At 36.4% G+C, this 22,891-nt stretch overlaps 1 protein-coding gene across 4 annotated transcripts in view; it reads left to right on the forward strand.

Moving 5' to 3' along the window:
• The window catches only part of VRK2 (VRK serine/threonine kinase 2), a 114,385-nt gene that overhangs the window by 82,948 nt on the left and 8,546 nt on the right, over window positions 1-22,891 (forward strand). For 2 of the 4 annotated variants that reach the window (XM_087863417.1, XM_087863418.1), the window contains exons 9-13: window positions 4,532-4,652; window positions 6,922-6,980; window positions 10,740-10,903; window positions 16,127-16,288; window positions 20,588-20,627. In XM_087863417.1, coding sequence (XP_087719543.1) covers window positions 4,532-4,652; window positions 6,922-6,980; window positions 10,740-10,903; window positions 16,127-16,288; window positions 20,588-20,627 — 546 coding nt within the window. The remainder of the gene's footprint in view (window positions 1-4,531; window positions 4,653-6,921; window positions 6,981-10,739; window positions 10,904-16,126; window positions 16,289-20,587; window positions 20,628-22,891) is intronic. The other 2 variants (XM_045788022.2, XM_045788020.2) reach the window with 1 other exon arrangement.

Raw genomic sequence — 22,891 nt, forward strand, 5'->3', positions numbered from 1 at the left:
AAAATGAACAAGCAAAGGGGGGGAAAAAACCCAAAAACAAACAAAAAACAGAAAGGGAGGCAAACCAAGGAACAGACTCTTAACTCTAGAGAACAAACTAATGGTTACCAGAGGAGAGGTGGGGGGGATGGGTAAAATAAAAACAAAATAAACAAAATAAAACAAAACAAAAACACCTTTGCTCTGTTGAATAACTTTACCTGCCTTTTTTTTTTCATTAAAAAAAAAAACTAAGGTTTAAAATTTTAAAGGTACTAAAAAAATAAGAGAGACCTGAGTTTAATGTTTTATTTCAAATGTGACATATTGCATTCTGCTTTCCAAATATCCTCTTTGAAATTGTAATAAATCGTGGCCACCATGAAACTTTTCAGCTCTTTATACATCTGAAGTGACAAAAATACAGTAACATAGGTTACTAGTTGGGAATGGAAGAGTAAACTCTAAGTGTGTTCTGCAGATAGTCACCATTCACTTCTTCAGGTGAGCGTCTGATTCAGATGCGTTCTCCCTTCTAGGGTCATTTCGGAGCATATAAACTAGTATTTGGGGCATTTCAACCCTGTCTGCTTAAGGCAGAAGTTTTCAAGTTCACTTTATTATTTCCTACCAAATCCTGTTTTTCCTCATACTTCATGTTACTCTATATAAAAAATAAAAGTAAACAGAAAACACTTGAGGCAAATAATCAGATATATTTTGGGCTTAACACTTAGACTTTCTTTTCCCCCAGTTCCTGCTGTATTCCATTTGGTGAGTTGGCCTCAGATATTTTTATTCCAGTTTGTCTTTAGAATAAGGACCAGTTCTCTAAGTTAGCTTCTCTTGTTCTCCTACTGGCTAGGAAGGACCATCAAAACACTGTATAAAGTAATGTTTTAACTAGACAGCCTTCTTTATCAGCATGAAATAGGTTTTGTTCTTTTTTTTTTTTTTTTTTTTTTGGTTATTTATTTATTTGTCAGAGAGTGAGGGAGCACAGGCCTGGGGAGCGAGCGGCAGGCAGAAGGAGGAGCAGGCTCCGCTGTGCAGGGAGCTCAGTGGGGGACTCGATCCCAGGGCCCCAGGATCATGACCTGAGCTGAAGGCAGATGCTTAACCCACTGAGCCACCCAGGCGCCCCAGAATGAAATAGTTAGAAAGAAACGGTTTCATAAAAGGACAGTTGCATGGAAACTTCTGTTAGTGCTGCTCCTTAGACCTCCGGGACTTGCTGCTTGTTTATTCCTTGTCAAACAACCATCTTTGCATCAGTATGTCTTTTGGTGTTTTAAGTTAAAATGCCTGCCTCAAATACTCCGTAACTATAGAAATAGTATATGCAATGTGGTTTGAATGGTGTTGAAACTAATGTGAGAGGCAAAATAATTGTTAGATTGAGTATGGGCTTTGGATTCTGAAAGATTTGGATTTCAGTGCAGAGCTCTGTCAATTTTTGCTTTGTGATACCGAACAAGTTCCTTAACTTCTCTGAGCTTCTATTTTCTTATTTATCAACAGGCTTAAATAGTACTTTATATTATTGCTAGAATGATTCAGTGAGATAATATAAAAGCAGTTAGGTTGTCTGGCACAGTAGCAGATCCATAAATCATGTCAGTTGTTTTTACTTTAATTAAGCATTCTAGCATGCACTGTTCCTAGAATCTGCTTTCTAATGAGATAGAATTCAAGTCCCCACCCGAACCTTTTTTTTTTTTAACTCTTGTTACTCTTGACAGTACTTTATAATTTAGAAAATGTTAAACAATTGAGAACACAACAGGCTTTCAATGAAGAGTCATTTGCATTGCTCCATATTAATAAGCTAGATAAAAACTAGATGCTAAATTAAATTTTAAAACTAACAAGGGAGTGTAGAGGGAAAGTATTAATACCTAGACCTTGCCACATGTCTAAGTAGTAGCATCATAAGAGTTTGATTTTTTAGGAAATCTGTATGAAAACATACTATTGTTAATGATTACATTAATTATCAAATTCAACTGAAGAACTTTGTGTATCATAATAAATTATACAGAGACCAAATTCTACAGAAACAAAATAGTTCATAATATATTTCAACTTTCAAATTAAAAAGATTTTTATAGTTAGATATTAATAGTTCTCTTCAAATATAATCAATTCTTATTTTTTTATTTTCAGCATTTTATTTAATTTTTTTCAAATGCATAGGAAGTAGTAGACTAGTATAATTCATATCCAAAATCCAGTTCCTGGCTTCTATAATTATTACCCTTTTGTCATATCATCTATATTTTGATGTATTTTAAAGTCAATTAAAGATATATTATTTCATTGTGTTAATTATACATAAACATAGATGCTAATATTGCCATCTGGAATATTTATTTTTAATTTAACAAGTATTAAGATGACTCTTCTCTGTGTAGTAGATGGAAAGAAGACTTAATTATTGGTAGAGTCTTGGGGTTGAATTTCATCAAAACAATTTGCAATTTGTTTCTTTGGGAGAGAATTTGAGGGAGAGGTGTCTCTATAATGGTGGGAAAGAGTGACTATAGGATTTTTTTTTCCCTAACATTACATATATTTTAGTGGAAATCGTAGTAAAACATTTACCTAACCATAGTTATCAATGTATATGGGCCATAAAAGAAAATAAAGATTAAAAAATGTGATAATGTATATTAATTAGGTAAAATCAAACAATAATAGTGAAGTAAAGTTAACTCTCCAGGGGCTATTTCAAATGAAGACCAGTTTATGAAAGATTGGCTTCAGAAATCTAAATGACTTGTCATTACTTATAGCTTCATATCAATTCATCCCTCGGTTAGAGGAGGGGGGAAGTGACTGGAAAGGTTTATTCCACTTTAATTCTGATTATTTTTCCTCAGAGGACCTCTTGTGTGTAACCTATGTTGTCCAAACAGGTGCCGGAATATGATTTTTTTTTTTAATTAGAGGATGTGAATTTTTTTTTAAGTGGTGGTAATCAGGAACTGCCATAATGGAAAGGGGACTTGTGCACACATCTGTACAAATGGAACCATTCCGTTATTAGTGGGAGATTTATTACTGAAGAAATCAGTACCAAACACTGTGGTAGAGACTGTGTTTTTATTTTAATAGGAGAGCCAAGTCTTGCATTAGGACATTGTCGAAGCTTGTGAAGAAAGTAAACGGTGCCCACGGGACTGTAGCATTCTGCTAGATTGAAGGGCCTTTAATAATCCAATACTCTAATAGCAGTTAAGATAGACTCTGTGTAACAGCTAATCTTGTCTTCTGCTTTTATAATAACTTATGTCTGGTAACCAAAAGTAGTTATGATGTGCTTGCAGCATTCCTCTTAGTATGTGGCTTTTTAAATTAAAAACTAAGTTTACTGAGTGACTTTTCAGAGTTTAGTTAATGAAAGATAATAAAATAGGATACCTGTTTACGACGGGTCTAACAGCCACATACTGCTCTTAGGAGATTTTCTGTCCCTCCATAGATGAACATTCAAGTAATGGCAGAGATGTAAATACCGGCCTATTGTTTCATAACATTTTTGGAATGGTTATAAAAAATGAGTTTATTTTGTGGGATCTCGTGAATGTTTTAATCGTTATTTCAGTAATATTGTTATATTTTGACTTACATTAGATTTCATTGTCTTATGTTTTCAAATAAGACACTTTAAAAAGCACAAAATTATAATAAAATTAGTCCACAGCATTTAATACTCTGATATAAATGATATCTACAGTGGCCTAAAAACGTTCTTCTGTATTTTTTGATGAAAAACCATCCTATTTTAAATTCCGAAAGCCTCTGTGTGGCTTCAAAATCTGTGTCCGACTACCTCTGCACACCATCGCCTCCCTGATACATTTTTCTCTTCAGGCTATTTGACCAGAAGTTTAGCTTGGCACTGCTTATATCTAGAAATATTTGTAAAATTTTAGAACCGTGTGCCTAAAACAGGCGGCGTTTTTGATCCTGTATTTCCATTTAATTGAGAAATCGTCAGACAGCCCTATTTCTCCATCCTGCACACTAGATGGCAGTTTCGTCATATTCTTCCAGCTTCCAGGGCTCCTAGCGGGAGCGGAGCAGGAAAGGCCATCAGTGTTTAGTCTGCGCTCAGAGGGTCTCCGCATGACCAGTGCAGACCCCATGGACTTCCCGGAACATATGTTAGCAATTTAGCCGCAGACATTTATTTCTTTGTTTTACTGCTTGGCTCTTTGAGAAAGTGTTGGTGCCAGGTTATGGGTTGTCTGGATCATGTCAGAGGCCATGGAGATCAAGTTCATGTGACAGGCCAGACGAAGGAAGGATGAAGTTGGAGGAGGTGAGGAAACTGACCCTTACTTTCAACAGCAACAAGTCCCTGCCTGTCTGTGGACTGCGGCCAAAAGCCTGGGTGTTTAAGTTTTCATCCAGCTGAACAAACAAGACACATTTGCCCATTTGGCTTTTTCATATTTCATCAGTGGTAGTTCATTCGGCGATTTCCCTAGGTCTTAGAACTTGCCTGTCCCTCGTGTTGCTGTCTCAGTGCTTCTTCCTCCTCCAGCCCTGTCCAGACGGAGTGACCTCGAGACCCTCGGCTACTGCTTGCTGCGCTGGTTGTGCGGGAGCCTGCCCTGGGAGCGGAGCCTGCGCGACCCCGCGGCCGTTCAGGCTGCTAAAACCAAGTACGCGTGGGCAAGTATTCCCTCCCCGGGGCTGCGGCTCTGAAGGGCCACGCGCGGTAAAGGGGGTTACTAGCCCAGACAAGATGGCTCTTCGCCCAGTACGATAAGCAAGGCAAATTTCTGAAAGCTGAAAAACGTTTTTTGAAAAACCAAACACCTCACCAACTTAAAAATCAGTTAAGGTAACACCTATGAGATCAAACGACTGCGAGTTGAAACACAAAATGCCAGGGAAAGTATTTGTTCTTTCACGTGGTGTTTTCCAAAGCTGAATTCTAGGTGGTGGTCTTTTCAAGGAAGAGTAGTTTCAGACTGGCGTTGTGCGAGTACGTGAGGTAGTCTGAGTGTGGTGTGATTGATGGTAACTGCGCGAAGCGACATTGTGAGGTGGGACCAATAGGGCTTACATTTTTCAAGTGAGAGCAACATACCTCTTTTTTAATTCTGTGTCTTGGAGCGAGTGCATTTTGTTTCTTAAGGAAGAAACAAACAAAACTTTTATAGAAGGTGTTTATATAAGAGAGAATCTTGCAGCCACATAAACATTTTTAATATTCCACATCCAATTTTTATCACCTAGAATCTGTTAGCATAAGAACTAGGTCAGACTGAGAACAGAGTATGTTACTGTTTTACTAATTTCTCACTGATAAGGCCTAAGGAGAAAGCAATTGCATGCAGCCCAGAATAGCCAGTTTTTCATTATATACTAAGATATGCTCAACAGTAGTTATCCACAGATAGAATATTGCGATTGGAAAAGGCAGCTGTGTTTTAAGTAAGGTAAGTCACAACAGAAGTTTACAAAAGGGGGAGCTGATCCATAGAAACCCGTCTTCAATTCGGTGTGGTATCAGTTCTTAATACAGAGGGCCTAGCCTACAGACACAGAGTGACACAGTTTACATTTGTAAATACTGGCTTATTATATGAAGTATTTCTCCGCTTGGAATCTTGATCATCCCAGCCCCTTACCCCAAACGAACACATTTATATAAGTCAATATTAGAGCTATTAATCAGTTATTTACCGCAGTGATTAACATGCCCATATTAACCGACATTTTTCAATATATGGGTCAAGTCAAAGCACAGTAATGGGCGTATATAAACAATCTCGATATCCAGTTTCTCACCTCAGTTCATCTCGTTTGAATAGTGTACTGTATTTAAAAGACTTGAATTTTAATTCCAATAATTATATGTATTTTTTTCTTTTAGTAAGACATCAATATGATTTGTTTTAGCCTTTTGTCAATATACATACATAGATGCATTCTTTGTAGATATCTAAAGAATATGCCTATGTGTGTATATTCAAATATGATAATAGGGTATCATGCAAAATAATAAAATATAATGCTAATAAACATAACCTCCCTTATGTATATTCATATCTTCATTTTGATTTAATTACTAATATAAATCTATAGACAGTAAAGCTAATACATAATGAAGTTTATAATTAAGGTAAACTATAGACATCTTTAAACTTCTGATAGTAAAAACTATATAATCATAATTCATTCAACTTGCTAAGAAGCCGTACTCTGAATTTCCTTGCAAGGGCACGCTTGCATCTACAGCCGTGGTGCCGGCTCGCCTCACGCCCTTTATTTTCCCGACATGGGGTGATACTGCACCAGTGCCTTTATTGTTGCCGTGCTGCCGGTGCCTGAGTTTGTCAATCAGAAACTCATATCAGTAATTTTAGTCACATGTTTATATACTGGTGGCTGAAGCAACTTAAAAGAATTGTATTTGTCCAGTCTAAAACACTGGAAAGGGTTAGAAATGATGACTTATCTTGTTTGTTTTGTTGTTGGGATATTTCTTGTTAACCCAGTTAATCATAGAAGAGCATGAAACACTGCCCAATGGCGAACAGTGTACATAAATAGTTAAATCATGTGCCCCTCCTCAAGGGTAAGTGCCTGAGGAAGAATCTCCTTTTTCTTGTTCTTAAGAAAAAATCATGATAGATATCCCTACTGCTACATTTCTGCTCGTACAGACTTTGAATTACAGCGTATATACAGTAAATCTACATTTAGTTTCTAGGTGATTGATACAAAATTGGTCAATGAAAGTTGAAGGAACGCCCCCACCTGCACTTACCCACTTTCCCCTTACAGGTGGGTGAAAAAAAATATTGAAAGGCACGATATGGGTGACCCACCAACAGAGAATCTGAGTTTTGTTTTCTAATCAAAACAGTGAATCACAGGGTTGTAAGCAAATTCATTGCGTATTACTCTATTTTGTTTTAGCCTGTTGGATGAGCTTCCTGAGTCAGTGCTGAAATGGGCTCCTTCCGGAAGCAGCTGCCGTAAGTCAAATGCTAACTTCGACCACCTTCTCCTCCATGATTTACAGGTCACCACATTTCCACATTTGTCAGTCCTGTTTTACAGCTTTTGCTTAATCCACCCGCTCCCATTCCCACAGGGGTGAGAGGAAACTCTCTACATCGGCTTACAGATAAGTTGCTAGAGAAGAGAAAGTTCAGATCCTCTCTGACGTTAGAACACACGAAGGCTACAAGAAAATATTTAGGCAGCGTCCTAGGCTTTGCTTGACTGCATTTTTTGGTGAGGGTGGTGCGGGAGGGGGATGAATCTTCCACAGGTTTAATAGTCAACTGTATCTAGTACTTTTAGAGTTGACGTTTTGATTTTGTCCCTCTGTGTATTGTTGAAAGAAGATAAAGTTGATCTAAGGAAAGATTACTTTCCATCAGTAATTGGAACACTTGAGTGCTGTTTAGACCCGGGTTGCACTCTGACTGAACAGCCAGCAAAAAAAATTTTGGATTGGCAAGGGCATATAACCTTGGGATTTGAAGGTATGTTTCATGAAATGGTTTTCTCTTTCAAATTAGTATGGATCGCTTTGGAATTCTTTAATTGACAGTATTATCAGTAAAAATAGTAAGTCAATTCACAATTACCCAAGTGCCTGTCGTTTGCATATGCATGCATGGCACACTGTTCACCAATTTAATAAATGAGTTCGATTGTCTTATAGAAAAGAGCAGGATTCTGCTGTCAGGCTCGCTTTTTCTCAGAGACAGATAAGCGGAATGAATCTTGTTCTCTCTGTATTGGGCAATCTCAAAGTTAGCTTTTAGCTGACTTACGAAAGTGAATGTGTACACTGACCCTCTAGATAAGGTCAAATGGCATCAGTTTCCATCTGAGAGTTTAAATGTAGAGTTAAATCATATTGAACTTATATTTATAGCCCTTCTTTGACAAGAAACCAAAATGTTCATTTCCATGAGAAACGAAAGAGGAACAAAGTAGTTCTGCTTTTCCACCTCCTGTCTCCAAGTCCTAAGCCTGGCCCAGTGTGAGCCTCCCGCTTCCCACTTTCTGTAGTCCCTCTTCTGAAGGAGGAGGGAGCCAACCAGGAAGGATTCTCCTTGGTGAGGGAGTGGGGGTTGGGTTGAGGATGAAAGCTTTTCATTTCTGAACTGCCCTGAGTAACTTGGTCCAAATGCCAGTATTCCTCCTTGGCTAATATGCTTATTGGCATTTGGACCAAGTTACACAGCTAATGTTTTACTCAACAGGACAGCAAAAAGGAGAGATGGGAGATGTCAAAGAAAGTTTTCTCTATGTATGTCCCTTACCTTCTCTGCCCCTCCTACACAAAAGGTAACTGTTCAGCTCAGGATTAGAAAAGAAAGCCCCGATGCCCTGGGTTGTGCAAGATAAATGCTTGTGGGCCTGTGAATATTCTGTGACACTTCTATTACTGGAGATAAGAAGATCTGAGCGATAACAAGAAATGACAGGAGTGCCAGGTTCTCCATTTTCAGTGCAAACCATTTATTTGAGTCCACTCTACTATTCTATAAAATGCAGATTTCTATTTCTAAAGCACAGAACATTGAAACTTTAATATTAACTGAAGATCTCCTAGTTGGTTGTACTTAGGAGTGGGTACTGCAAGCATGACAATTAATCTCATGTATAAAAGGTTTATTACTAAGGCAGTTTACGAAATAAAACCACCAGAAAGTTTCCAATGTGCGTGTCCAGCTCAGTGTAATACTAATAGTTGCACAAGTTTCTGTCTTCTGAGGTGCTGGTAATGATACTTAATATTTCATGAGCTTAAAAGCAGATGATTCAAGAATATCATAATTTCATACTACTCAAAGCATTTTGTTTTATAGCTCCAGAAATACGCTAGTAAATTAAAAAGTATACTTGATATAATAAATCCAGATCTTGGAAGGCTAACATTTAAAGCAGTGATATATCACAATAGTCTAAGCTTCAGGTTGATAATAATGAATTTATAAGAGGTGGCTTTTCTTTGTCTCCCTCTCCTGCCTCACCGAGACCTCATTTTTCCAAGCCCCAGACCCATGAAGACTTTGCAGCACAGCTGCCGTCCGTTGGTGGAGCGCCAGGAATCTTCCATTGTCCTCTACCCGTGACCTGTGAAAATTCTCCCACCATATCCAGCTTTCTTCTTCATTTGGGATATCTTGGTTAATAGAGCTGTAATAATATATACCAAACTTGGTTTACCAATCTCAAAAGGGCCGAAGAACAACAGAATATCTACATGAAAATGGTAGTGAATGTAATGTAATCTTTTTTCTTTTTGATCATCCCTTCAGGAATCAGATGCCTGCAATGGGCTTCTGGAAACAGGAGTTACAAATGCGATGAAGCCATACCATTTGCTAGCTAATAGAGATCTGGCTGATCGAGTGTTAGATAACAGAATGTGATATATCTTACATTAGGGAAGGGCAAAAGTAGGTTGCATAATTGCCACGGTATCCAAAACAAAACAAAACAAAAACAAAAACAAGAAACTAAAAACAAAAACCCCAGAGCCAAGAGTTCTCATTTTAGCCACAGTAGCCTTATGGTTCTAGAACACACCTGTGGGTAATAGGGTATAAAATGGTCACTCTGGCTTTCATAGGGGGAAAGGATGGTGACTGTTCCTTTTGGAATTTTTCCCCGTAGGGAGTGAAAGCCGGTGTCTGCAGTTCCCTCTTGAATGGAGGTGGGCCTGGAGGGGAAGGAAAGGATTAGAAGTCACTCCTGCCAACCCACAAAGCTTCCCAGATTTTCCCCACCATAGGGATATAGCAACTTAGTGAGAAAGTAAGAGGGGCTTAGGTCTGCATGAGTAAGAAGTTTTTGAAGGGGAAGAGCTTGTAAAAACTAGTTTGTGAAGTATCTAAACATCTTTACAAAAAAGGAAAACATGTTAGATTTTAAGCGGTGTATGGTATTATCATTTACTGTGTCTTGATTTTAGATCGAACCTCCACCTGAAACAAAAATGCAAACTACGTTTGTTTTAAGGCGACAATGTTTGTAACTTTGGGTTACTAATCCTATTTGTATTTAAAAGTTTGTAGTTCATATTTTTTGGGGGGGGTTGTTACATAGTTCTAGGGAAGAGATTATATTAGGGGGAAAAAAAGCAACATCTCATCCTTCTGCTCTGAATCAGGAAGACAACGCAGTGAAGCTACTGGGCTAGCTTAGGTGTGGAGGACTCTAAAATTAGTCATGGCTAAAAACCTAGAATTCAAGGTCATTTCTAAGTGAACTGTTTTAATCTCAAAATCAAAGCCTGAATTAAAATTTGCAGTGATTTTTTTTCCTGTCTAAGCAAGGAGGTTTATAATAAGTAACATTAGTTTTTAACTGAATTTTTAAAACTTCAACATAAAAAAAGTATGAACCATGTCTGGTCTATTATATTATTCATGTAGTTCGTAGTAATTGCACCCCATAAATCAAAATCACTAACTGTAGTTTTAAAAACTTGCTTTCTTTGATAAGATTAGTGAAAAATAAACATACCAACAAAGATATGCAAAAAAAATTACCTATTTCTCCTATCTTGACAAATCTCCAGGTCACTGTATTTCAGTCGTTTTTGGGTATCATTTGAAAAGTGCTTTTCACCAAAGTGTTCATTCTTAGTTTCTTCACGATGTGTGTTATGTGCACGTGTAAGAGAATAGAGAGGTTTTGATGATACTAGAACCTTGACAATTCTTGCCAATTACGAATAACGTGTAAAAATATTTGACACTTCACAGGTGAAATAGCCCAATATTTGGTATGTGCTCATAATTTAGCATATGATGAAAAGCCAAACTATCAAATGCTCAAGAAAATCCTGAACCCAGGTGGAATACCTTTAGGACCATTGGAATTTTCCACTAGAGAGACTGTAAATGTGCATACTTCAAACAATCAAAAAGTAAGTAATTTAGTCCCTAGGATCCTATGATTACCTTCCCTGCAGCTTTTCTACCAAATGAAGTTGTTTGGGGTCTCAAAAGGAGTCTGACAACCCAGTCTCTTGCTTATTATATGTAATTCCTACTTCTCCTCACTCAGTTCCAAGAAATTTTGTTGCAAGTCCTTTGAGCTGTTGTCTCTTAGAGAGAAACAGTAGGATCCATGGCCGATTTACTGTACTACTACAGAAATACAGCAGGGACTGATGTCCCAGAGATACAACCAGAGTTAGATTAAAGGCTAATCTTTATTTGCTGTTTTTCATCAGCTTTCTTTACTTACTGCCCTCTGGTTTTGCTTACCAGTTTGGCCATAATTTGGTGGCAATAACCATGATAGTCTTAGATTTAACCAGATGACTTGTATGTACTGATATTTCAATCTCACTAACCTTCCAAAAAGGTTTTTTTTTTTTTTAAGTTACACCTTCTCATCCTTTACTCTGTAATCTTCCAACTCACATCAACTTAAAAAAATAGAACTTGAAACAATACGCAAGAATTAGGACTTCTAACATTTCTCAGAGGGCGGGGGGACCTCGAGACTGCTGTGAGTGGCCTTACCGGACAGGCATCCAGATGTCCAGTCCTTCCTTGATACGGTCCATACGCAAAAGATGGGGGGGCTTTTTTTCCTGATGCGTGTACAATAAGGTAGGGTCAGGATGCCATTCATTTTTAATATTTCTTATGAACTTTGGATCATCGCAAGCGTTCATGAGCCAAGAATGCAGGCTGCAAACTAATGTGACTGATAGGCTGCGAGATGAATGGTGAGTCAAGTATCAGTGCACAGATGGTTCTGATTTGCTGAATTTTGTAGCTGCTGCAACTGAAGACATAAAATATCCTTCTAGTCATAAATTAGCTCTTTGGAAGCAAAACCTTGGCACCAGAGCTTTACAACCTTCAATTAGTAGGGAAAGAAGTATTTGAATGACTGTGGTATTGACATCTGTAGGCCTGCATAGTAATCATTCCTAATAGAAGAGAATATCTGTTTGAGGAGGTTTTGCATGGCTAATTAACTACCAGTGAGAATATGTAATTTTTTCATGATCTCCTGATTGTCACCTTTCTCTCATGATACAATTACATTTTATTGTAGCAAATGCCTCACAAACCAATTGTCAGCACTATTTACGTATTGCAGAAGGCAGAACAAAAGTTCATGTTTAATAAAAAGCCAGTGGATTTTGATCTTGGTAATTACTGAGACTTATTTTAACAGTTTTATTGACTTTTGTGTTTTTATCACTTTTGCAACAAAACAAAGAGCCATTTCCTTAAAATAGTATTTCCCTTGCAATAATGGTCACCACTTAATCTACACTAATTTAAGTAGATTTTTTCCTTTTTTGTAGTTTTTCAGTTTCATAAACTTTATTGAAATATAAAAGAAGCCATTTTAAAAACTGATAGTTATATCCTCTGATGTAAAATTCTAATTATTATCCACCAGAATTTTCAGTTTCATCAAATTCAAAAGATGTTTGTTGTGAAACCATTTTTATATGCAGAGAATAGAACATAAAACATTTTTTTCCAATGAGCTTCAATCAAAAAAATTTCTTCCCTTTTGATTAGATCACTTTGATTATGAGTAAAAAGAAAACAGTAAGAATAATGTGCAATCTTAAGACCTTAGTTAATTTCTAACAGTATGACCAGCCCCAGTGTATAGACAGTAAGATGATTTGGGGGTATATTCCACAGCAGATCAGTATTTATTGAATAATGACTTTATTTCTGTAGTAGTTTAAGTGCACAGATATATTTAATAGTCATAATATAAAAATGGGTTCACCCTGTGGCTAAACCCAAAGTATCTTAATTTTTATTTTTAAAGTTTAAGATTTTGTAATGTGCAAAAACCAAACTCGAAAATGTTTAAAAGCAAAATATGACAATATAAACTGTCATGTATTCAGTTTCCCTGAATGATACAACTATAGAATAGTTTCCGCAATTGACTGCTTCCATAACAAAAATCATGTTAGGTCCAGAATGAATACCATTCACACGGCTCCAAATTTCTCTCTTTTTAATCACAGACAGAATCCCCTTATTAGTAACTAAAAACATTTTTTTGTTACTTCATACATGGATTACTGTAGTTATTTAACAGAATATTGAATGAATTGTAGACTTACACTTTTTGGACAAAGATACTTAAAAAGAAGTCAGTACAATGAATCATGGAACACTACATCAAAAACTAATGATGTACTGTATGGTGACTAACATAACATAATAAAAAAATTTAAAAAGTGGAGCAGAAAACATATACAGTTAGATAAATAAAATATTTCTATCATTCAGTATTCAAAAAAAGTTTTGAATGTTTCATTTTTTTTAATGTTATTTCCCTTAGTATAAGTTGTGTCTTTTAAATTTAGTATTCCTAACAAAAATATGTTTTTGTTAGGTATTAGAAAATAGCACATCACCATAAGAATCTTGGCAAACTTACAGCATCTTTTTGGGAAAAAAAAAAAGGGGGGTAGTTTTCCAACACTGGGTTTTACTAGGCATCATAAACTGTTCCCGGTAAACTGAGCCTAGCCTTGCACAAGTCCTCAAATACTGTTACTGGAGTTAAATTGGAAATGAATTTTTGTCAAGACAGGAGAGACATTGAAATTTTTCCCTGAAAAGCAAATCTTTTGGGGCATTTGCCTCAATCAAAATGATGGTCTGTACGGCTGAAATCACTCTACAGTAGCTCTGATGGCTCCTGAGGTAACATTGTCAAATTAGAAGAATCTATCATCAGGGCTGTTTATGCCTTCCACTGGGATTTAATGTCCAGAATTCACTGAAGGAAACCGTATTTCAGGAAGAATGCTTATCGGGGTGAGCTAAAGCTCCAGAATCCCCAGATAGAATGCTGAAGCCAGGTTGGAAAACCAAGGCCCCCCTTCAACCCTTGAATAAGCTGCTGCTTCAAGAGCCAGTAGTGAACCCTTTTATCCACTTACCGTGTCTTCCTCCCTGGTGGGACGCCTGGATCCATACTGTCATGGCACAGAGACCTGGGCATAATGAGCCACCCAGCCTTCCTAAACGCTCTACCTAGACAGAGGAGTATCTGTAGGACAGAGTGAAAATGTTCCAGCTGTCCTACATCTCAGACAAGTAAAAGTTTGTCCTTCCATTTACCCTAAACCTGAGGGTCCCACAGCAAAATCAGGGGTGAATATATTATTATGGGTTGTAGTAATCTTTGTATTGAACTTAAAAATTTGTCAAATTCTTTCTTGAACCTTCTCGAAATAATTCTATTAAGCTTGTCTTCATATTTATATTCTGTGTGAGAAAAGGAGAGTATAAATTCTCAATTATGAGCATATTTTTGACTTACTGAATTTTAGGATGCCCAAAGTATTCCCGATTTCTTAGAACACCGTGAAGTGCTGGTGGAAAATTAAGTAAAAGATACCTTATTTGAATAGCCACTTTCTTGAAAATGATACATATTTGGACAGTATCATTTTATTTGATTATGTGAGATGCCCAGAGTGTTTCCTTGTACTTACTTTTATGTCTTTGAGAAAAGTTTTACCCCTGTTCACAGTTGAGAGTAAAGCTTAATCATCATCCCATTTCACTCTTATGGTTTTAGAAGTTTCCCTAGAAATAGAAATTTTTCATAAACTGGATATCATTTTGTTTATTAGCTAGAAGTGCTTATGGCAGCACAACCTAGCCATCCGGCCAACTGACAGCAGATCCAGGAGGCATCATCTCTTCCAGAAAGCCTCACGGAGGACTGAATATATTAGATCAAATTTTGTTTGTACATCAGAGGCTCCCAGGCCAAAAATCATTATACTTAAAGTGCCTAGCATCCAGGAGGCGTTAAAAACCTCAGTTAATATCTCAACTAATCCTTTTTATAATAAAACACATTTTCACAATGATTGGCAAGACAGTCTTTTATTAGGATGAATGGTGTACAAAGCCTTGGGAAACCCTTTGTTTCACACTTGTGCTATGATGAGCATTTATCACCAAGATGACTTCAGTGGGAGAGTGACTCAGAAGGTGGTTACACATGAATTTTCCCAGTAGTTTGGGAGAGTTGAGTGGTGAAAATAAAGAAACCCTGAGTGATGAGGGAACAATTCCAATTGTCAGGCTACTGAAAAGCAATGGCTTTGCTATCCTTTGAGAAGCTGGGATCCAGGAGGAGGAGTGAATAAAGAATGGTGTTGTGACAGCTTAGACCTAGCCACAAAACACCAGCATATTTTAAAGGGAAGGAGTGAACACATTTGGCAATAGAAGCTAAAAATTGGGAGACTACAAATTAAGGCTCTGCTTGCCCAGCCAATGTAATTCATTCTCCATTTTGGCACTGGCTACTCCATTATTTCCCCTTGTGCTGTTCCTATCTTCTGCCCCCTATTTAACCCATGAAAAAAAGGTGATAGCACTTTCAGCCGCTGGAAACATGAGGCTGCTGAGCAAATACTTCACATAAGGGTCTTCACTGTGGCTTTCAATCTTCCAGCTCTATTGTGGGGTCTGCCCTTCTATTTCCGTGTCTACTTCAAGGTTATTAAGAGTCAGTCATCCCCCAGAACACACCGTGGTGTGAAAAAGAAACCTTAGAGACAGCAGGCTTTTGTAGAACTTAACCTCTGATACTGATACACAGTTCCAGGTGACATGAACTGTGACTCGTCCACTCAAAGGTTAAATTACCTGTATAAAAAAGTAAGCAACATCATAAGCTCCTTTTATACATTCACATTAATTAGGCTGTCTTCAATGATAGAAAACTAAGATTCTAATTAATAAGAATTTAAACTAAAAAGATGTACTGGATCCACTCCCAGCAAAGGTTAATAATGAATTCATGTGCAGTTTGAGAATGTGACAGTTTTCTGTAAAAATGCCGTTTTCAATAAGCAAGTTATCTGTAGAGATAATTTCTAAAGAGCGTACAACAGTGACACTAATTTTAATTGGTCTTGTACTATTGATGAGAAAGGGTCTGGATCTTGCCAACTACTATATCTTTCCATAACATCCATTTGTTGGTTTCCTCTTTATTTCTTCCTTTTCCCAAAACTTGGCAAGTTTAGAATTTTCAAGAATCTGGATATGAATCCTTTTTTTTTTTTTTTTACAAGTGTCAAAAGTGTTCATTATACATTATTATTCTCTATCAACAGGTTGTTTCTGGAAAGGCTGCTACAAAGCAAGTCAATCAGATGCAAAATAGGGTAATAGAAAAAAACATCCATGGTGAGAGAAGTGCCGAGTCCTGCTTCACAGGGAGGAAGGTGCAAAAAGAGGAGTCGCTGACCGGATTGCTTAACAGTGAGACAGCTCAGGTGAGGCGCTTTTTGTAGCTGCTTTTCTCCTTCGTGTTGCATTAGAATATGCTCTTTGGGAATAAAGACATTTTATTTTCTCCGGTGGGCCAAGGTTGTATGGTTTTGTTAAATGAGAAGGGGCAGAAAAATATCCTATCCAGTGGCTAAAATCAAAGCAGCCGACACCAGTCATCATAGAAACAGAACAACAGTGAGCACACTTGCGTACAGATCGCTTTCTTTAGCCCAAGAATGTAATGAAGTGCACTTAAATTTTTTATGCCATCTATGATCCATTAGGGACTCTTAACATATTCCATACTCTTATATGGGTTTCTCCAGTCTCGCCCTTACAATCAAATGTAAGTGAAGAGTTTCCCTGTCAATATGGTTGTATTTTAAAATGATGTATCTTTTAATTATTCGATCATTTGGTCAGGTAGTGACTTACCTTTAGCAGAGGACTCATCCAAGCAATAGCAGAAGTCTTTCCTGATCTAACCATTTTTTGACAGGAAGGAGAAGCATACAATTTTTTCCAAAATGACCACCATTGTATACGATTTATACACCATAATTTTCCTCCAAACGATTTGAGGTAGTTTAAAATGTGAAACAGGATATTTTAATGCCCCCATCTTCTATCTCCCAACCCTCCCTGCCCCTCAGATTGGTATATCAGGCAGCTGGGATGTTAATCACTAAACTGAACACTGAATTTGGCTCTGAACTTCTTGGCAGCCAAGGCAAGGATTAGACGTATACAAGTTGGGCATTTCTTATCCAACCAGCAAGCGTGCACATTTATCCAGAGAATGCTTTTTTAGTACTAATAAGAATCTTTTGCAGTTATAGTTCCCATTTGTAAAATTACAAATATTCCTTGGTGACAAAATGTTGAGACTCTTGAGTGTTCTTTTTCAGTCCTTACTGTCCACCAGAATCACTTATGTATGGAGGTAGGGAGGGACTATAGAAAAAACTGATGTCCGGGTTCCAAGCAAAGCCATGGATCTAATTGGGGTGGCATTGGGATACACGTGTGCAGATTTTTATCATTCCAGAAAGCTCTTTGTGCCCTTTCTCAGTTAGTCCCTTTTGCCCCCAGACAACCACTGTTCTGATACTCTGACGTTCATCACTAGGCTAGTTTAGCTTCTTCTAGAAAGTCACATACCATGTAGTCACACAGTATGCACTCTTGTGTCTGGCTTCTTTCACTCAGCAGGTTTTTTTGAAGTTCATCCGTATTGCTGCCTATATCAGTCCTCTGTTCTTTTTCTTGTTGAGTAGTACTCCATTACGGAACGGCATCGAAATTCATATATCCAATCTCCCATTAATGATACCTGGGCTGCCCCTGGCTCTAGCCATCATGAATAATGTTGCTATGACATTGTGACACAGTCCTTCTAGAATACGTTTTGTTTGTCCTGAGAAGTGGAGCTGCTGATTCTCAGGGCAGATGTTCAACTTTGTAACAAGCTGACCAGTACTGCCATTTTACACTCCCACCAGTGATCCCGGGTCCTCTCCAACGTTTGCTTTGGTCTTTTTAATTTTAGCCATTCCAACATTTATGTATTAGTATCTCTGTGGATTCCAGTTATTAATAATTGTGGGCACTTTTTCATGTGCTGACTGCCCATTCATGTATCTTTTGTGAAATGTCTTGATCCATTTTTATGTGGATGATTGTCTCTTTATTACTGAGTTGTAGGAATTCTTCGTACATCCGTATTGCGGATATATTCTAGTGTGCAGCCTGCCTATTCATTTCTTTAACAGTGTCTTCAATGAGCAAAAACTGTTTATTTTTATTTGAAGTTCAATTTATCAATTTTTTTTTCCGTGAAGAAACCTGAGAAAACTTTGCCTATCTCAGGGTTATAGTTTGCTATATATTTTTAAAAAGGCTTATAGTTTTAGCTTTCATTTGAGTCAATGAGCTGTCTCAAATCATTCTTGTATATGGTGTAAGAGATTAAGATTCCTTCTTTTACATTATAGAGAGCCAGTTGTCTCAGCACCATGTGTAAGAAGATTTTCTTTTCCTAATTAAATTTCACTGGAATCTTTTTTCAGAAGTCAGCTGACAGTATAAGTAATGGTCTGTTTCTGGACTCTCTCTTCTCTTCTGTCAATCTGTTTGTCCTTACACCAAAACCACACTGCATCAATTACTGCAGCTTTACAAATTCTGAAATTAGTAGAAGTCCTTCAACCCTTTTCTTCAAGAATGCATTGGCCAGTTTGTCTATTTCCACTAAAAAGCACAATGGGATTTTGATTGTGACTCCACTGAGATCCCAGCCATACTTTTGAGTCTTCCAACACATGAAACTGATACTTCTCTCCATTTATGTAGATCTTTAATTTCTCTCAACAGTGTTTGGTAGTTTTTGGTGTAGATATCTTTTACATTTTCCATTAAAATTATCTCTAAATATTTTAAATTCCATTGTAAATATCATTTTGTATATTGACCTTGCGTCTTGGCATCTTTCTAAATTCACTTTTTAATTTAGTAGTTTTTTGATAGATTCTTAACATTTTCTACATAATCAGTCATGTTTGTGAATGGAGTTTTACTTCCTCCTTTCCAACATGTATGCCTTTTGTATCTTTTTTTCATGCTTTATTACACCTGCCATGACCTCTAATACTACATCAAGAGTGGGCATCCTTGCTTTGTTCCTGTTCTTTGGTGGAAAATATGATGTTAGCTGTCGGTTTTTCCTAAATGCCCTTTATCAGGTTGAAGAAATTTCATTGTAGTTTGTTGAAAGAAAACAAAATTTAAGTCATGAGTGTATATTAAGTAATTTTTCGGGATCTGCTGATCATGATTTTTCTCCTTTACTAGTATAATGAATTACATTGACTTTTGAATATTAAATCAACCTTTCGTCTCTGGGATAAACCCCATTTAGTCATGATGTGTTATCATGCTGAATTCAGTTTTCTATTGATGAGCGATCTTGATCTGTAATTTCTTTCCTCCTAATATCCTTCCTTGTGTGGTTTTGTTTTCAGGTCATGATATCAGTTGGAAGTTTCTATTTTCAGGAAGTGTCTTACTAAAACTTGTCCTTCATAAATATTTAATAGAATTTACCAAGAAAATCATCTGAGTCTAGAGTTTTGTTGTAGGAAAATTTTTAATTATGAATTTACTCTAACAGCTATAATGAAATTATTAGATTTTCTTCTTTGTGTCAACTTTGGTAATATGTATCTTTCAAGGAATTTGTCTCATCTAAGTTGTCAAATTTCTCAGCACTATGTAGATCATGATATTCTTATTATCCTTTTAACATCTTCGGTATTCATTTTGATGTCCCTTCTTTCATTCTTGATAATGGTAACTTCTTAGTTTCTTTTTTCTTTCTTTTTCTTTTTTGATAGTCTAGCTAGATGCCTATCATTTTTATTGACCTTTTCAAAAACCTAATTTTTGGATTTGTTGATTTAGCTACTGTTGATTTTTTTTTTTTTTTGCTAATTTCCATTCTTTATCATTTCCTTCCTTCTACTTATTTTAGGTACTCTTTTCTTTTAAGCTTCATAAGATAAAAGCTAAAATTAATTTTAAGTCTCTTTTCTAAAATATAAGGTGTGGCGCCTGGGTGGCACAGTCGGTTAAGCATCTGACTTGGTTTTGGCTCAGGTAGTGATTTTGGCTTCATGGGATTGAGGCCCATGTTGGGCTCTGCACTCAACGTGGAGTCCGCTTGAGACTCTCTTTGCGGACCCCCACGCACAGGTGTGCTCACACGCGCTCATGCACGGGCTCTCAAATCTTTTAAAAAAATAAAACATATAAAGCTATAAAAATTTTTAAGCAGTGCTTTGATTTAGTCCACAAATTTTGATACGTTGTTTCACTGTTGTTCAGTTAAGTATATTTTCTAATTTCCCTTGACTTATTCTTTGACCCAATGAATTATTTAGAAGTATGCTTTTTAAATTCCTAAATTTTTTGAGATTTTCTTTGTATCTTTTTTTACTTCTAATTTAACTGTTATTATCAGAACATATTCTGTATTCTTGCAGTCCTTTAAAATACACTGAAACTTGTTTTATGGCCAAGAAGAAGAATTAGTTTGGTGAATGTTCCTTGTGTATTTGTAACAAATGTTCTGAAGTTTGGCGTTTACTATTCTAGAAATGTTGATTAGGTTAAATTGTTTGATAGTGTTGTTCAAACCTATATCCTTACTCTTGTTTTATTTTGTCCTCCTGTTTATCACTTAATCACAAAGGAATGTTAAAATCTTCAACCATAAAGTGTGCATTTGTCTATTTTTCCTTTAGTTCCATGTTTGCTTAATGGATTTTGATGCTCTGTTAATAGGTATGTACAGATTCAGAACTGTTACATCTTGCTGGTGAAATATGTTTATCACTGTGAAACATCTTTCTTATATCTGTCAGTATTCTTTATCTTGAATTCTACTTTGATTTGATTTTAATAATTCCAGCCTTCCTATATTAGTTCACATGGTGCACCCTTTTCCATCCTTTTATTTTTAATGTTTGTTTTGTATTTTCTGTGTCTTTGTGTATGTGAGTGCTTTTGTAAATAACAGAGTTTGTCTTGCTTTTTTTGTACAACCTCACAAACTTCCTTTTGATATTATCCATTTCCATTTAATGTAGTCATTGTAGTAGAGTTAAATTTACAATCTCACTATTTGATTTCTTTTTGCCCTGTTTATTTTTTGTCACTTTTTTACCTCCCTCCTGCTTTCTTTTGGAATAATGGAGAATTTGTCTCTCATCTCTTCAATTTTTAAACTATACTTCTTGGGGCTCTTTTTTGGTTTCTTGGTTTTTGTTTTTGTTGTAGTAGGTACTTTAGTCTAGCAAGCTATGGCCTATGGGCCAAATTCAGCAAGCCACCTATTTTTGTAAATATTTATATTACAACCTAGCCATACTTATTCACTAAGTCTCGTACATGTTGTCTGTGGCTACTTTCATGCGCTAATGGCAAAGCTGAGTAACTGTAGCATAGACTGCATGCCTCCAAAATCCTAAAATATTTACTATCTGCCCTTTAAAGGGAAAGTTTACAAACTCCTGCTCTAAAACCACTGTAAGAGAAATATAATGTAAGCCACATAAGTTAATTTTAAAGAAACAGGTAAAGTTTACTTTAATAATATACTCTAAACAAATATCCAAAAAATTATAATTGTAATAAAAATTGAGACATTTTACATTCATTTTTTCATATGAAGTCTTCAAAATCTGGTGTGTTTTATACTAACAGCACACCTACATTCAGACTAGCCATATTCCAAGTGTTCAAGTCATATGTGGTCAGTGGCTACTATATTAGCTTAGCTCTAGAAATTACATCTTTAACTTCTCATCCCACAATCTACTTTGACTTAATATACCACTTCATATATAAGGTAAGAACCTTGTGAAAACACATTTCCATTTATCCCCCCATACTTTTTGCTATCATCATACATTTCGTTTTTATGAAATTAATATGTAATTAATTCCATAATGCAGTTACTATTGTGCTTTAAAAAATCAGTTTTATTTCAAATTAAAGGAAGAAGAAAAAAGTCAAATATCCCCATATTTACTGTTGTTGGAATTCTTCAGACCTTCCATAGATTTGAGTTTACAGTTGGTTCATTTCCCTTCCTCCTAAAAAAATTCCTTTAGGGGCACCTGGGTGGCTCAGTCTATTAGGTGTGCAAACTCTTGGTTTTAACTCAGGTCATGATCTCGTTCTGAGATTAAGACATGTGTCAGACTCCCCACTCACTGGGGTATCTGCTTGTCTCCCTCTCTCTTTCTCTGCCCCTCCTCCCACTTGTGCTCTTTCTCCCTTTCCCTTGAAAATAATAAATAAATCTTTAAAAAAAAAATTCCATTAACATTTATTGTAGTGTATGTTTCCTGGAGACTAATTCTCTCACTTCTTGTCTGTCTGAAAATATCTTTATTTCAACTTTATTTTTGGTGTGGGGAGAGCTGGAACTATTTTACTTCTGAATTTATTAACATAAAATTTATTAACATTTAAATTGCAACACTCAAGACATTGCAAAAATAATAGAGAGCTCCCATGTACCCTTCACCCAGCTTCCCCAATGACCATCTTATAACCATAGTATGATTTTCAAAACCAAGAACATTGGTATATTACTGTAAAATACCTTATTGGTCATCAGTTTTTACATGCATTTGTGTGTACGTTCCTATGAAATTGCATTACATGTATAGAGTAACCACAGTTACTCTACAGAACTGTTATAGAAAGAAACTCCCTCGCAAAGAAACTTCTGTGTATTGCTTTATAGGGACACCTTCCCCCTTATCTTAATCCCTGAAAAGCACTGATTAACGTTCTGCATTACTATAATTGATATCTTGAGCATGTTGTAAACATCAAATTATATACTATGTAACTTGCTGAGATGGGCTTTATTTCATTCACCTTAATGCTCTAAAGATCTGAGTTTTGCATGTATCAGTAGTTTAGTTCATTCCTTTTTATTAAAAACTACTTGGTAAAGTATGGATGTAGTGTTGAAGAACATGTGAGTTGTTTCCAGTTTTTCACCCTTCACCATTTAGTATGATGTTAGCTGT

This window comes from Ursus americanus, chromosome 7, assembly GCF_024610735.1.
Source record: "Ursus americanus isolate L20-20 chromosome 7, mUrsAme1.1.p, whole genome shotgun sequence".
Lineage (NCBI taxonomy): Eukaryota > Metazoa > Chordata > Mammalia > Carnivora > Ursidae > Ursus > Ursus americanus.